The sequence below is a fragment of the Hyperoodon ampullatus genome (genome assembly GCF_949752795.1).
Source record: "Hyperoodon ampullatus genome assembly, chromosome: 4".
In the NCBI taxonomy this organism is placed as follows: Eukaryota; Metazoa; Chordata; class Mammalia; order Artiodactyla; family Ziphiidae; genus Hyperoodon; species Hyperoodon ampullatus.
Window position 1 is genome coordinate 147,323,844 of NC_136917.1, and position 13,778 is coordinate 147,337,621.

A 13,778-nucleotide genomic window follows, 5' to 3' on the forward strand; every position below is an offset into this window, starting at 1 on the left:
ATATAACCTCTGATTACAACTCAATTCAACATTAAGTAATATTTATAGGCAGAATTAGGGATGATATTTATACTCTTCTGTATTTTCCAAATGATCTGCAATGAGCAACTATTTTACAATCAAGAAAAAAAAGAAAACAACAACAAACAGGCATGATAAGAGAAAAAACACTTGACTAACATATCTCCGCTAAATACAACTGGTTTGTTTTTGTCTCAGGTAACATTTTGCCATGTCTGCTTTCTCCCTCTCTTCTTCCCATGTTCCTTCTCTCTGCACCCACCCTCCAACTATGAAAGCAAGCTGCAGGTACATCTCATGTATCTCCTAAGAACAGAAACACTCTCCTACATATCCACAATTCCCTCTTCACACTCAAGAATTTAACACTGACATTATCTGTTACACAATCCATATTCACATTCCAGTAATGTCCTTTTTTGTAACCCCTGGATTATAGTAGATATAATCCAGGACCAATGTTGCATTTAGTTGTCAAATCTCTTTAATCACCTTTATTCCAGAAAAGTACCCCCCCCTCCATTTTTTGGTCTTTCATGATATTGACAATTTGATGGCTGTTTTGTAGCATGTCCCATAGTTTGACTTTAATTATTTCCTCGTGATTAGATTCAGGTTAAACATTTCTAGCAGGAATATTATAAAGATAATTCTGTGTCCTCAATACATTATATCAGGAAGCAAAATGTCAGTTCCCATTGTTCATTGATTAAAGTTTCATCATTTGATTAAGATGGTATTGCCAGATTTTTCTACTGTTAGGCACCTTTTTTGTTTTTTAATATGTGCAGAGTGTTACTTTGAGATTGTGTCAATATCCTGTTCCCTAATAACTACTTACCCAATGGATCTGGCATCTACTGATGATTCTTATGTGAACCATTTATTACACTGGTGGATACAGAACAGTGATTTTTCTGCTTCTATTAGTCCTGCCATTTGCATTTGTGTTAATTCATGTTCTTGGAATGAAGCATTCCCATCTGCTTCCTTTCTCCAACTCTCTCTTTTTTTAGGCTCAATATAGATACACGACTTTTTTCTTTAATAAAATCAATGTCTAAAAATCTATGACCACTATTCTTCTTGATGACTCAAATTTTCCCATATTCGGCAAGCCCTTAGGCTGACTCCTGGGTACTTCTGACTTACCCCATCAATTTCTGAATACCCCTTATATTTCTAGCATAGATAAATAATGCAGGCTTACCTTGTATTTTCCCTGTCTCAGCCCTAGAATCAGCCATTTCTCCAAGGACCAAACCCTGACTCCTTTTACTGGGGAAGGGGATTTAGAAACAAAGATGTGTGAACTACACATGCTCGTTGCTCCTGGGTATCACTGCTTCGGGGCTCTCAGTGTATACTGCTCATGCATGTATTATTTATTTTTTTACATCATGAGCTCATACTGATACCCCCAATTCCAGTCCAACATGAGTGTTCTTCCTCTCTCTTTCCCTCAATGGATACCTGTATTTCCCTTCTCCCACAAGAGAATCTGGCTCCCAACAACATTAGTATATTTGCTCTATCCTACAATACACATAAAATAGTTTCAGAAATACCACACCAATACCACCAAAATATCCCCTAAGTAAAGCTCAAGATTTCTTCTTTTAGAGTTAATTCTGTCTTTAGAGCATGTCCCAAGGATGGTGTTCAGAGTACCGCATTCAAAACTTTCTTGCGTTAACTCTTCCTTGCTGTCACCAAGGGGGTTTTGTTTGTTTACATTCAATTTCAGTTTTGGGGGTTTTCTTTTACAATCCTTGCCGGCTTATGCAAATTTTTTTGACAATACAGAAAACTCCCAATCTGAAGTTTCATGAGTCTCAGTATCTGCTGCTTCCTGCTCTTTTATCTACCCGAACGTGTCTCCACACTACCTTCCCCTTCAAAAAGAGCTTAGAAAATATCCAGGGAAAGTGCTACATAAAACTTGATCTGAATTGGGGCTTTCTCCCTGATATAATTAGAAACCATAAACAAGAGGTATCATCAAGGAATACATATAGCTTTGGAGGGAAAAAATGGGCTGGTAAACAGAAGCATTTTCCTTGGTAAGAGAATACAAATATATGTGCTTATTGTTGCAATCTTTAGGACCTATCAGGTATAAGTCCCTCTCCATTCTATTTTGTCTTTACTCCAGTGGTTCTGACACACAAGAAGAAAGTGTTCTAAACTAATGACTACAGAGTCTTTGGGTGGAAGATGATATGAGTCATTTTATAAAAGGAACATATAATTTGCTATGTGGTTTTGTAACTGAGGCAAAAAGTTCCAAGTCACAATTTTAATAGTGATTAACTCATGTGTCATGTATCATTTTGGAATATGAAAGACAAAATTATCAAACATATTATAGCCATTTGGATAAATAAGCCAAACCTAAAGATTTATGAAAAATTATTAGTGTGTTACCTAAGTTTTCTTAAAAACATTTCCAATTTTTAAAAAGAGCTACACTTAACATTTAATACTTAATATAAGCAAATACAATTAGATTATATTAAAATAGCACAGAAATCAATTCCATTCCCTGTAGAACCACCAAATATCCTTAGTAAAATGGGCAAGTTCATTTTGTTTTTATAGATTCAAAAACTCCACAAGACTGTGTTATACATATAACATAATACCCTTTCATTTAATAATAATTCTTAAGATAAGAGGTTAAGTTTGGATCCCCCAGTGTGAAATATTTAAACTTGAAAAAATATTTTTTTCAAGAGTCACAATCATTACAAGTTTCTAAGCAAATGTTCCTTTTTTTAACCACTTCTTTTTTTTTAATGAAGTATAGTTAATTTACAATGTTGTATTAGTTTCAGGTGTTCAGTAAAGTGATTCAGTTATACATATATATATATTATTTTTCAGATTCTTTTCCATTTACGTTATTACAAGATATTGAATATAGTTCCCTGTGCTATACAGTAGGTCCCTGTTGGCTATCTGTTTTATATATAGTACTGTGTACATGTTAATCCCAAACTCCTAATTTGCCTCACCCCCCCACCACTATCCCCTTTGGTAACCATAAGTTTGTTCTCTATGTCTGTGACTCTATTTCTGTTTTGTAAGTAAGTTCATTTGTATCATTTCTTTTGATTCCACAAATAGGTGGTATTTTACAATATTTGTCTTTGACTTACTTCACTTAATATGGTAATCTCTAGGTCCATTCATGTTGCTGCAAATGGCATTATTTCACTCCTTTTTATGGCTGAGTAATATTTCATTGTGTATATATACTGCACCTTCTTTATCCATTCATCTGTTGATGGACAATTAGGCTGCTTCCATGTCTTGGCTATTGTAAACAGTGCTTCTATGAACATTGCGGTATATGTATCTTTTCAAATTAGAGTTTTCTCCAGATCCATGCCCAGGAGTGGGTAAGCAAATGTTCCCTTTCCAAAATTTCATGTACATTATTACAATGATCAATCCCCAGATTTTCATATATTTCTGAGTTGAACTGTTATACTGATTTAAAAATCTTGTCATCACATGTGTCCAAATATTTTTTTAATATGGTCCCCTCAGCTTATCTGTATTATGGGAATTCCACATGCAAAATTTTTAAACACAAAGACAACAATAACTAGGTAAATTGACCACATATATATGATGAGGTAAAGCACTGAAAAACCAAAATATTTTCAACTCCTTTTAATCTGTTTTATAATCAACATGAAATTAGGGAGCGACAGTCCCTCTCCTCAATACAGATTATACTGAATAAACAAGAGCACTCCAACTTTACATCTGATATTAAATGTTAATAAAACTTTTTCAACATACCTGTGCTGGTTTCTGTTTCTTTTTCTTCTGTTTTTTAGAAAGCCTAAGAACAAACATAAATCAAAATGTCAAATACTTGACTAAGTGGAAAGAAAAAATACTGAAATACTAGTGATACAAATAGAAATAAGATATTAAAACATATTTAATATCATAAAGAATTAAAAGAAAAATATCCACATTATCATTTTAGAAAAATGTAACAGTGGTTCAATTGATAGTAGTTAGCATATCAATTACCCAGTTATAAAACTGCTTTTAATAGTCACAATACAGTCTATAAAAATTATATCTGACATCATGTTTTTAACCATTTCAATACTATAAAGTTCTCTTAACTAGAAGAAACGCAGAAAATATTAGCATAACAGAATAACTTCTTTGAGATAAAACAGCATTTAAATGCAATCTCTAATGTGCTAAGTAGGTGTAGTGACATTTTTAGAAGTACTTTTGTTTTGGTGCATCCTCCATTTCTTCTTCAGAATTGGCATTCAGACTGTTTTCATCAGTTTGAGGTCCTGAAAAATTTGCTTCCTCCTCCTCCAACTGTTGTTTTAACAAGGCAACCATTTCCCGATGCTTCTTTGATTTTTCATGATTCCTCATGCTGAAAGAACAAGCTGGTATGAGTGACTGCAGTGGGATTAATTCACAAGAGTAGTTTACCTCCTTTTGCTTTTTTCAAGAGGGGTCTCCCTTCTCACTGCCACTACCCTAAATGTAAACTAAGACACATCTCTACCCTTCTGTGTGAAACTCCATAAGCAATGTCTAGTTCAGTGCCCCCATGGGCAACTAAATAACACTTCACAAAATAGAACTGACAACACTTAAGCTATGAGAGTTATATAAACTAAAAAGTAGAAAACTTGTGTCGCCATTTTACCTCATCCTGTTCAGATCTGGATTTTTCTAGTTGGGGTTGCCTACTTTTCATTCCCACTAAAATTCTCTCCTTAAGACCAAGGTTCGTTAGAGAAATTGGAACATCTTGTGCCAGAAAGTAAGCGCTCAAAAATATGGCTGGGACATGTCAAAAGGACACAGGAGCCACGTTGAAGGAATTCTCACTAACCACATCTGGGAAATTTGAGCATGAGAAGGGCAACAATGAATTTTAAAACACTGAAATGAAATTCATATTGACAACAGACAGATAAATGTTCTTATGTACAGCAGAAGGTCAAATGATGACTTATGATGTAGGAGCACTGGCACCGGAAAAGCCTCATTTTGAGATGATTATAGTGAAGATTGGTACAAGCTGAAATCATCAGTGGGTGCTAAATCTAGGAAGGAAACTTTGATGAAGAGAAAGATATTTGCATGGCTTTAAAGTGTCTCCCCACATACTAAACATGCTGCAAGGGAAAAAATACTAACTATACAGTGGAAAAACAAGACGACACCTTGACTGGATGATCAAAATGATCACCACCAATGAGGGGCAGACAGACTTCTGTCCTTCCAGATAGAAACCCTGAGAGCAACACATGTTTACACAGTACTCCAGCTAGGAATGCACAACCTGAATCTAATCATGAGGAAATGGACACACCCAAATGAGAAATATTCTATTTTTAAAAAACATTTTAAAGGTCAGTTCTCTTCCAAAATGTCAATGGCACAGAAAAGGGAACTGGTCCAGATTAAATGAGACTAAATAAATAAATGCAATACATGATCCTAGACGAGATCCTGTATTGAAGTTGGGAAAATGCTACATAGGACATTAATACAGGATCAACTGACAAAAGCGAAATATAGGCAGTAAATGGAATAAAAGTACTACATCAACGTTATAAATTTCCTGAAGTTGACGGCTGTGATTATGTAAAAGAATGTCCTTATTCTTAAGGAATATATACTGAAGTGTTCAGAGGTAAAGGAGACTATGTATGTAACTTACTCTCAGATTATTCAGAAAAAACCTAGTCTGTGTGTCTGGAGAGAGAATGAGCACGTGCAAATGGGGCAAAAGATGAGCAACAGGTGAATCGGGCGCTCTACAGTCTATTCACGCAACTTGTCGGTAAGTTTGACGTCCTTTCCAAATACAAAAACTATTTTTAAAGCCTCCTTCATCGTTGCTTTTGTTTCCTTGCTTGTTTCTGCCCGCCTTGCGCCACTCCTCTGGCTACGCTATCGCTCTTCCCTGGGGTTACACAGTGATACCACTTAGGACTCCCAAGCTCCATTTCCATCCTTTGCCTCCTCCTTCTTTACTGCACGTGTTTTGCTTCTTTTCCCCTTGCTAACTCTACTCTCATTTTTTCCCACATTCTAGCCGGCCCCTCCCCGCCTGCCTTATGATAGTATCCTTTTTAATACTTCTCTCTTCGTGACTGTTCCCCTAAGATAAAGTCCTTCGACTTCAGCAACTATACTATAGGCAGGACACATCTGAAGTTCTCGGGCTGGCGGCAACGGTCTGCACGGGAGCGTGACAGCTGGAAGTGAGTTTGCACCAACCGTGGAGAAAGATGACTAGCCTCAGTTTAGCCCCCTTGCCTGTGTGACTCTGCCTTCCTCACCAAAGCAAGCAACGTTTCTTTCTGGAGACAGCGTATACATTTAAAAAGCAGCTATTACACAGGAACATCACATGAATGAGAATCAGTACAACAGGCTTAACTGCTGGTACAAATCCTTCTTCCTCCCCTGCTGGGAAGATATCCCCCAAGATGACAGGTGAGGGCCAGTGACCAACTGCTACAAGCATTTTTTTTAGGACTTTCAAAGTGCTACACTTCACCTCAAAAGAGGAGGTGAGTTCAAAGATATTAAACTTACGCCTTTTCCGTCTTGAAAGATTTGTCACATGCTGGGCAATAAAGGCTATCATAAAGTTCTGCATCCTCAGCCTCGTCACTATCTTTACCTATGAGAGGGAAGCCTACAGTAAGAATCCTGTTTGATTAGAACATCAATCTAAAACATGTTAACAAGTAACATCTCTTCAGTAAGTATCTAGAGTTGCACACATATCAGAAACTAAAATTTGTTGCGTCCTCACCAAGAAAAAACAATGTTACCGGGATTTGAGTTGGCCTTTTAAAAGCAGCACTGAATTATAAGGGAAGGCTTCCAAACAGATCACTTTACCTTTCAAGTTCTTTTCATCAGCCTACTTAGAAGAAAATTCAAAAAATTCTCAGAGTCCTAGGTGTGAGCTAAGTTCAGAAAATCAAATGTCACTTTCATAGTTCTACAACAAAGCAGTTTTTTCAACAAAGGTGTTTTAGTTTACCTCTTGAGCAAGATTTGGTGTGAACACATGTATAACTGTAATCTACTCTTCAATGCTTAAATAAGCTTAGTTTATGACATTCCATCATTATTAGAAAGATAGGTCATAAAATAGCATATTACGTGTAAAGTTTAACATTATCTTTACAGACTTTTATAAACTTGAAGCTTTATTACAATGGAATAATTATTATCAATATAGACCACAAAATCTAAGCTCAGTTGAAAGTCTTTGCACAATCCCATATTCTATCTTTATAAGAAATAAACAAGTAAACTGATTGCCATTTTGGATTTACTATGGGATCGATAAAGAACCCAAGGTATCTCTTCTATATTCTACATTTTTTTTAATAATAAGTAAAGGTAATATGATTCTGAAGGACATTCTCACTGAAATCATAAATGATCAAAATACCTCCAATGTTTCGTATAAGATACTTTCTAATTATGTGTACACTTTCAAATAGTTTGATTATTCAAATAGTTAATAAAGAATGCTGGATTTGAAGTCAAAATCTGGATCTAAGAATGTTCTCATATGTTCTCAGACATATGCCAGAGCTTCTCAGTAACAAAGAGATAACTATATGAGCAAAACCTACATATAAGGGCCACAGTGTGAGGATCAAGCAAGATCTTATATGTGAAAGCACCTTATAAGCTGTAAAACTCTACATAATTATGCCACCTCACATTTACACAGTGCTTCACAACTATCAAGGCACTTTCACACATACTACTTGCAATTCATTAAGAAAACATTTCATTTCCTAATCATGTGGAATAAATAAAAGTCTGTCATTTTATCATTTGAGCTATTAGTCTGAAAACCAACATTTGTAAGTAAGGTAAAATTAAGTAAACTATGTTTAGATCATTTACTTTTATTTCTCATGGAACAGCCATAGACAGTGGAGAAAGTCAGGAATATCAATCACTATTCTCAACAATGCCCAATCCTCTCCTTTTAAGGTAGTCACATGCCTGTGCTCTAATGATAGAGAAAGAGAAAAGACACATTTCAGGACACCAAGAGAAGCCCCTCTACAAGTCAGAAATGAGACAATTTATATATACCAGATAAGAGTCCTGCACAGTATCGGCTCTTCTGGAAAGAGTTACTATTAAAACTTGACCTACTGCTTAACTGCATTTTTAAAAAATAACCAGTTACACCTGACAATATGCCCACTTCTCAATATATTTATGCAGCCAAATGGTTCAAAACATGGTCAGAAGAGAGTTTGTTAATGAAATTACTGCAATTATACTACTTCCATAGACTACCTTCACTTGGCCATGCCAAATTATTTTTCATTTCAATTATCTGCCATATTTAAAAATTGGGAGATGGCACATAAAAATCCAGTTTTCCAGCCTCATTTTAAAAACAAACAAACCAAACAAACATGAAACTGGCAACAGTCGGCTGGAACCCAGGTGTCTCCAGATTTTCATCTGCCCTCCCGTCCGTTGTTGTCTCACACCTGAGCCCTTTACGGACATCTGTGAGCATCCTGAGTGAACAACCCCTGAGCACAAAAGCATTTATTTCCTACAGTTTCTTAATGAATGGAGGAAGTTACCATCCTGTCCATCTTGGAGTTTCTGTTCTTCCGCTTCATCTTCACCTGATCCATCTCCAAACTCCTTTTCATACTGCGCCTCCATCTCCCTGAGCTCCTTCTCCAAATCGGCCACCGTCATCCAGCTCTGCTCTTTGTACTGCTCTGCCAGTCTAGACACACACAGCACAGTCTCTGCATTGGTTTTATTTATTTTGGGGGCTTAAAACCCATCCCCTGGAGAGCTTCTTCCTCCCAAATTGTCCATGCCTACAAACTTAAAACCTGTGCTTGGCTGAAACAGGCAAAGTCACTTAAATCTGTTATCTGTTATGTGGTTGATTTTAATTGCTCCACTAGACAATGGGTTTTGAAAAATACAACTCTTTGCAACTTACTAAAAGTCTTCAGGTGGGGACTTCCCTGGTGGCGCAGTGGTTAACAACCTCCCTGCCAACGCAGGGGACACAGGTTCGAGCCCTGGTCCGGGAAGATCCCACATGCCACGGAGCAACTAAGTCCGTGTGCCACAATTACGGAGCCTGCGCTCTAGAGCCCATGAGCCACAACTACTGGAGCCCACGGGCCTAGAGCCCATGCTCCGCAACAAGAGAAGCCACCGCAATGAGAAGCCCACACACTGCAACGAAGAGTAGCCCCCATTCGCCGCAACTAGAGAAAGCCCGCGTGCAGCAACGAAGACCCAATGCAGCAAAAAATAAATAAATAAATAAAATTTATTTAAAAAAAAAAAAGGCTTCAGGTGGTTTTAAACCGTGTCATGTAAAGTGCTAATTTTTCAAAGATGAGGTGGGTAGAACTTTCAAGAAGTGAATAGTTTTTTAAAGAATGCTATAATGCTCTGGACACAATGCCTTTACAGTGACTCAAAACAACAAAACTTTAAAGGCACTGAGGTGAACTAAATATCTAAGAGTATACTGACAGAGTATTGTGTGGTACTTAAAAGCAGGGCACTGGGCTGACTTCTAGGGTCCAATTCCCACCTCTGCAATTTATCAGCTATGTGATCTTGGGCCTCATTTCCTCAAAAGAAAGGATAAAAACCAGAACTTACTTCACAGAATTGTTGCAAGAAAAGCACTTACAACAGGGCCTTGTACAGAATGAGAATTCGATTAACATTAGTTATTATTAAACATTACAAGAGTCTGAAAAGAATCTCAAGTATAAAGGGCCTCTGAAGGAAAACGTCCAACTCAAAAGAAAAATTTTTTCACAGTAGATGAAAAGACATCGTCCAATGCCAGGATGTAAAAGAAAAGGATGAAGGCAGAATGAGGATTAAACCCCCCATGAAAGCACCACGTCAGGTATCCACTGATGCTTCCCATGACCGGCACCTACTTATAGACAGGGTCCAGCCAGCACCACATACTTGGCCTGCTTTAGATTCTGCTGCCGCCTCATTGCTTCGGCTTTCCTCGCCTTCTCTGCATTCTGTTCTTCCACAAGTTTTCGATGAGCCTGCACTCTTCTATCTCTTTTACGGATGAAAGCTACCAGCTGACGGACAAGCTCATTCTTCTCTTTCCTTGCTTTGTCTCGAATCTTTTTGTTCTCTTTTTCCATGGCTCGTTTCTCCCAGTGGTTCGAAGCCTGTCGTGTATCATATTCTTCTTTCCAAGCAAAGTTCTTCTGAGTGCAGAAACTCTGCCAATAAGCGTAGAAAGGATGGACTACCTAGTGACAAAGAAAATAGGTAAAATGCTAGATTTTTATTTGGATCTCCTTTTTAGTAAGGCAGCAAATATTGCTGCTGCAAAACATCTAACCTCCTTTCTTCAAATATACAACTTTACTATTAATCAACAGAGAAGACAGTCCTTTGAAGGCTTTACAAAATAACTCTTCAGAATGAATTTGATGAGTAAATTAATGGAATGGGACCATGATCACTAAATAGTGAAAAGACGGGAGGTGATCAGGAAAAAAAAGAGAGGAAGAGAGTCACAGTAAAAGACCGAGAACTAGAACACTTTTTTTTAAAATAAAGAAATGGGGAAAAGATACATTGACAAATGCTAATTACAAAATGGCAATGAATTTTTCTTCTACCGTATCATAGTCACTCTGGGAGTCTCCAAAAGTTGGGAAATCCTCAACATCCTCTTCTAAAGAAGATTCTAGTTCTTCCTTGGCAATCATTTCAAAAACATTACGATACACTGTATAAAAGCCCTAAAAAACAGTAACAGAAACACAAACTCTTAACACTTTTGTAGTTTAATTATAGAATATGATTTTAAAATGCAACATGAAAAACTTTAATGTTACAGAATTACAGTCCCAAGCTCGGTCACTGCAAGTACATTTAGTTTTCAACTGAAGGTCTTTATATGCTGACAGTTTAAATATGAAGGCTCTGTTTTTCAGTTTCCAAAATGAACATTCTTTCACCTTCTATTGTAGAATAATTTTAAGAATTCTCTTTGCATTTGAGAGTCTTACTTAAGTGCTTGATAAGAAATTATCAGTGAGTTCATTTCTTACCTTTTCATCATCTCCATAACCAGAGTAACAGGTCACAGTGAAATAGTGAAGCAAATCTAAGCTGTCATCTTGATACTCTCCAGCAAGCCCACCTTTAAGCAGAGCCTCTCTATGATTATCATACCTAAACAAAAAAAGTTAGCGCCATCAGTGAAGGCTGAATAAATAAGAATTCAAAAGGATTCCTTACTCTGAAACAGTCAAAATATAATTATTGCACATTTTAACGTGGTCAACCCACAACCAAAAAATCTGAAGAAAAGTATCAACAGGCAAAGACTTAATAATCTTTCACAGAAGTGCTGACTAAAACTATGACTGCAACTCCCAGTACGTTACAGGCAGTATACGGTACTAGCCAATACGAAGAGGGGAATTTAATGAGCCAGTCCATGACTCTCCCAGAAAGGTAGCTGCACTTTCACACGAAAGAGACCTTACTATATAAGACAGTAGTGGACATCATCTGGTCCACAGACTAATTACACATTTGGGATCTGGGAATTTACCAATATGGACCAGAATAAAACTCTTCTAATGTTTATGTAAACAATCTAGGAGCTTCACACACATACAACTACCTCTCACTCTGTAAAGTTAGTTATTACCCTCGTTTGATATAACAGGAAATTGAAGCTCAGCAATATTACATAACATTGTCCACAGTCATAAAGCCAACACAAGCAGCAGAGCTAGAATTCAAAACCACGTGTCCTGCACCAGAAGGCCCATGCTCCTCGCCACTGTGCAGTACTGCCTCCAGATGACAGGAGAGTTAATAGGCAGGGCCTTTAAACAAAAAGACAAGGGAGGGGCTTCCCTGGTGGTGCAGTGGTTGAGAGTCCGCCTGCCGATGCAGGGGACGCGGGTTCGTGCCCCAGTCCTGGAAGATCCCACATGCCGCGGAGCGGCTGGGCCCGTGAGCCATGGCCGCTGGGCCTGCGCGTCCGGAGCCTGTGCTCCGCAACGGGAGAGGCCACAACAGTGAGAGGCCCGCGTTACCGCAAAAAAAAAAAAGACAAGGGAATCCTCGGGACAAGAAAACAACCTAAGATCTAGAGAAGAGCTAGAGCAAACGGAAGGCAGGAAAGAATTTCAAAGTTTCCAAAGGAAGGCAAAAGCATTTCTAAGGCCAGATGTCCAAATTCCTCAGGAGGAGAAAAATTTAGTATTCTCTGATTTTTATATAAAAGATAATTTTATAAGAATTTTCCTCCAGACGCAGCCTCTGAGTCGCCCGCACCTTCTGTTCGGTCAGCGGCGTGAAGGTCTCGCCAAGGCGTGTCGTCCGCGCTGCTCGGCCCATTGTACGCCCGTGCGCTCGCCCGCCCACCCGGCCTGCGGAGCTCCCGCCCGTGTCCCCCGGCTGGTCTGGGGGGTCCGGGCACCGCCCCGACGGACGGCGTCATGAGGCACCTGCCGTACTTCTGCCGCGGCCGGGTGGTGCGGGGCTTCGGTCGCGGCCCCAAGCACCTGGGCATCCCTACAGCTAACTTCCCTGAACAAGTAGTGGATAATCTTCCGGATGCATCCACTGGCATATATCATGGTTGGGCCAGTGTTGGAAGTGTAGACGTCCATAAGATGGTGGTGAGCATAGGATGGAACCCATACTACAAGAATACAAAAAAGTCCATGGAAGCTCATATCATGCATACTTTCAAAGAGGACTTCTATGGGGAAATTCTCGCTACCTCAGACCAGAAAAGAACTGATTCCTTAGAGTCACTTATTTCAGCAATTCAAGGTGATACTGAGGAAGCTAAGAAACAACTAGATTTACCAGAACATTTGAAACTCAAAGAAGACAATTTCTTCCAGGTTCCTAAAAGCAAAATAATGAATGGCCACTGATGGAAAAGCATCTTATTTATTCATTCACTGTTTTCTAATATTTTACTGCTCATAACTCTACAGTCTCATCTTGGTTATATTTTAAAAAGCAAACATTTTCCTACAGCTGTGAAGTAAACAGTACAATGTAGTTCATTTTAAAAATCAAGATTCTTTTTCATGTAATATGTTGATTAAAATGTACCACTAGAAAGGCCGTAAGTGTTTTATAATGGGAATGAAATATATATAAATATGGGTAACAGGCAAGTCACTAGCTTGAGATGAGAACTATAACTCTCATGGTAAAATTCTAGCATACATGTACCTGCATAGCATGCTTTGCTAATCAGAAGGCTTATAAAAGTAACTACATTAAGCAGAGGTTTGACAGTGTATTACAAACCTAAGGGGAAAAATCCAGACTTTGTATTTTTGATATTTTGCGCATTTATTATTATAGACATGAAGACATGTGAAATTTCATTTTAGTCAGTCATTTCCTTTAAGGGCTCAAATCACTGTACTGTGTTCCATTTTTGTTACAGCTGCCTCAGTTCTAATTGGTCTAGATGCTCTATTATTTTTTTGTTTTTCTTTTAAAACAGTAAAATGAGTGTTTTTCGAATCTCTAGTTCTCATTTTTGTGTTGTAAAACACTTCTCTCTTTTTAAGAGTAGATATTCTTCAACATTTTTCTTAACCTTTGTTTCCTGTAAACAACTGTCTTCCATTTAGAATATCCAACTCTACATTTACAAAATGTAGAGTTTCATC

At 37.9% G+C, this 13,778-nt stretch overlaps 2 protein-coding genes across 2 annotated transcripts in view; one reads left to right on the top strand and one right to left on the bottom strand.

Moving 5' to 3' along the window:
• DNAJC21 (DnaJ heat shock protein family (Hsp40) member C21) overlaps positions 1–13,778 on the bottom strand; it is a 28,162-nt gene that overhangs the window by 4,707 nt on the left and 9,677 nt on the right. Inside the window, exons 3-9 of the mRNA XM_079702931.1 lie at positions 11,169–11,292; positions 10,734–10,856; positions 10,054–10,358; positions 8,676–8,827; positions 6,631–6,718; positions 4,286–4,444; positions 3,835–3,877 (exon numbers count right to left, since the gene is read on the bottom strand). Coding sequence (XP_079559057.1) covers positions 3,835–3,877; positions 4,286–4,444; positions 6,631–6,718; positions 8,676–8,827; positions 10,054–10,358; positions 10,734–10,856; positions 11,169–11,292 — 994 coding nt within the window. The remainder of the gene's footprint in view (positions 1–3,834; positions 3,878–4,285; positions 4,445–6,630; positions 6,719–8,675; positions 8,828–10,053; positions 10,359–10,733; positions 10,857–11,168; positions 11,293–13,778) is intronic.
• On the top strand, positions 12,576–13,022 carry LOC307052637 (riboflavin kinase-like; the record flags this gene model as incomplete). Its single annotated transcript, XM_079703667.1, has 1 exon — positions 12,576–13,022. The coding sequence occupies one exon, from the start codon at positions 12,576–12,578 to the stop codon at positions 13,020–13,022; it is 447 nt and encodes a 148-aa protein (XP_079559793.1).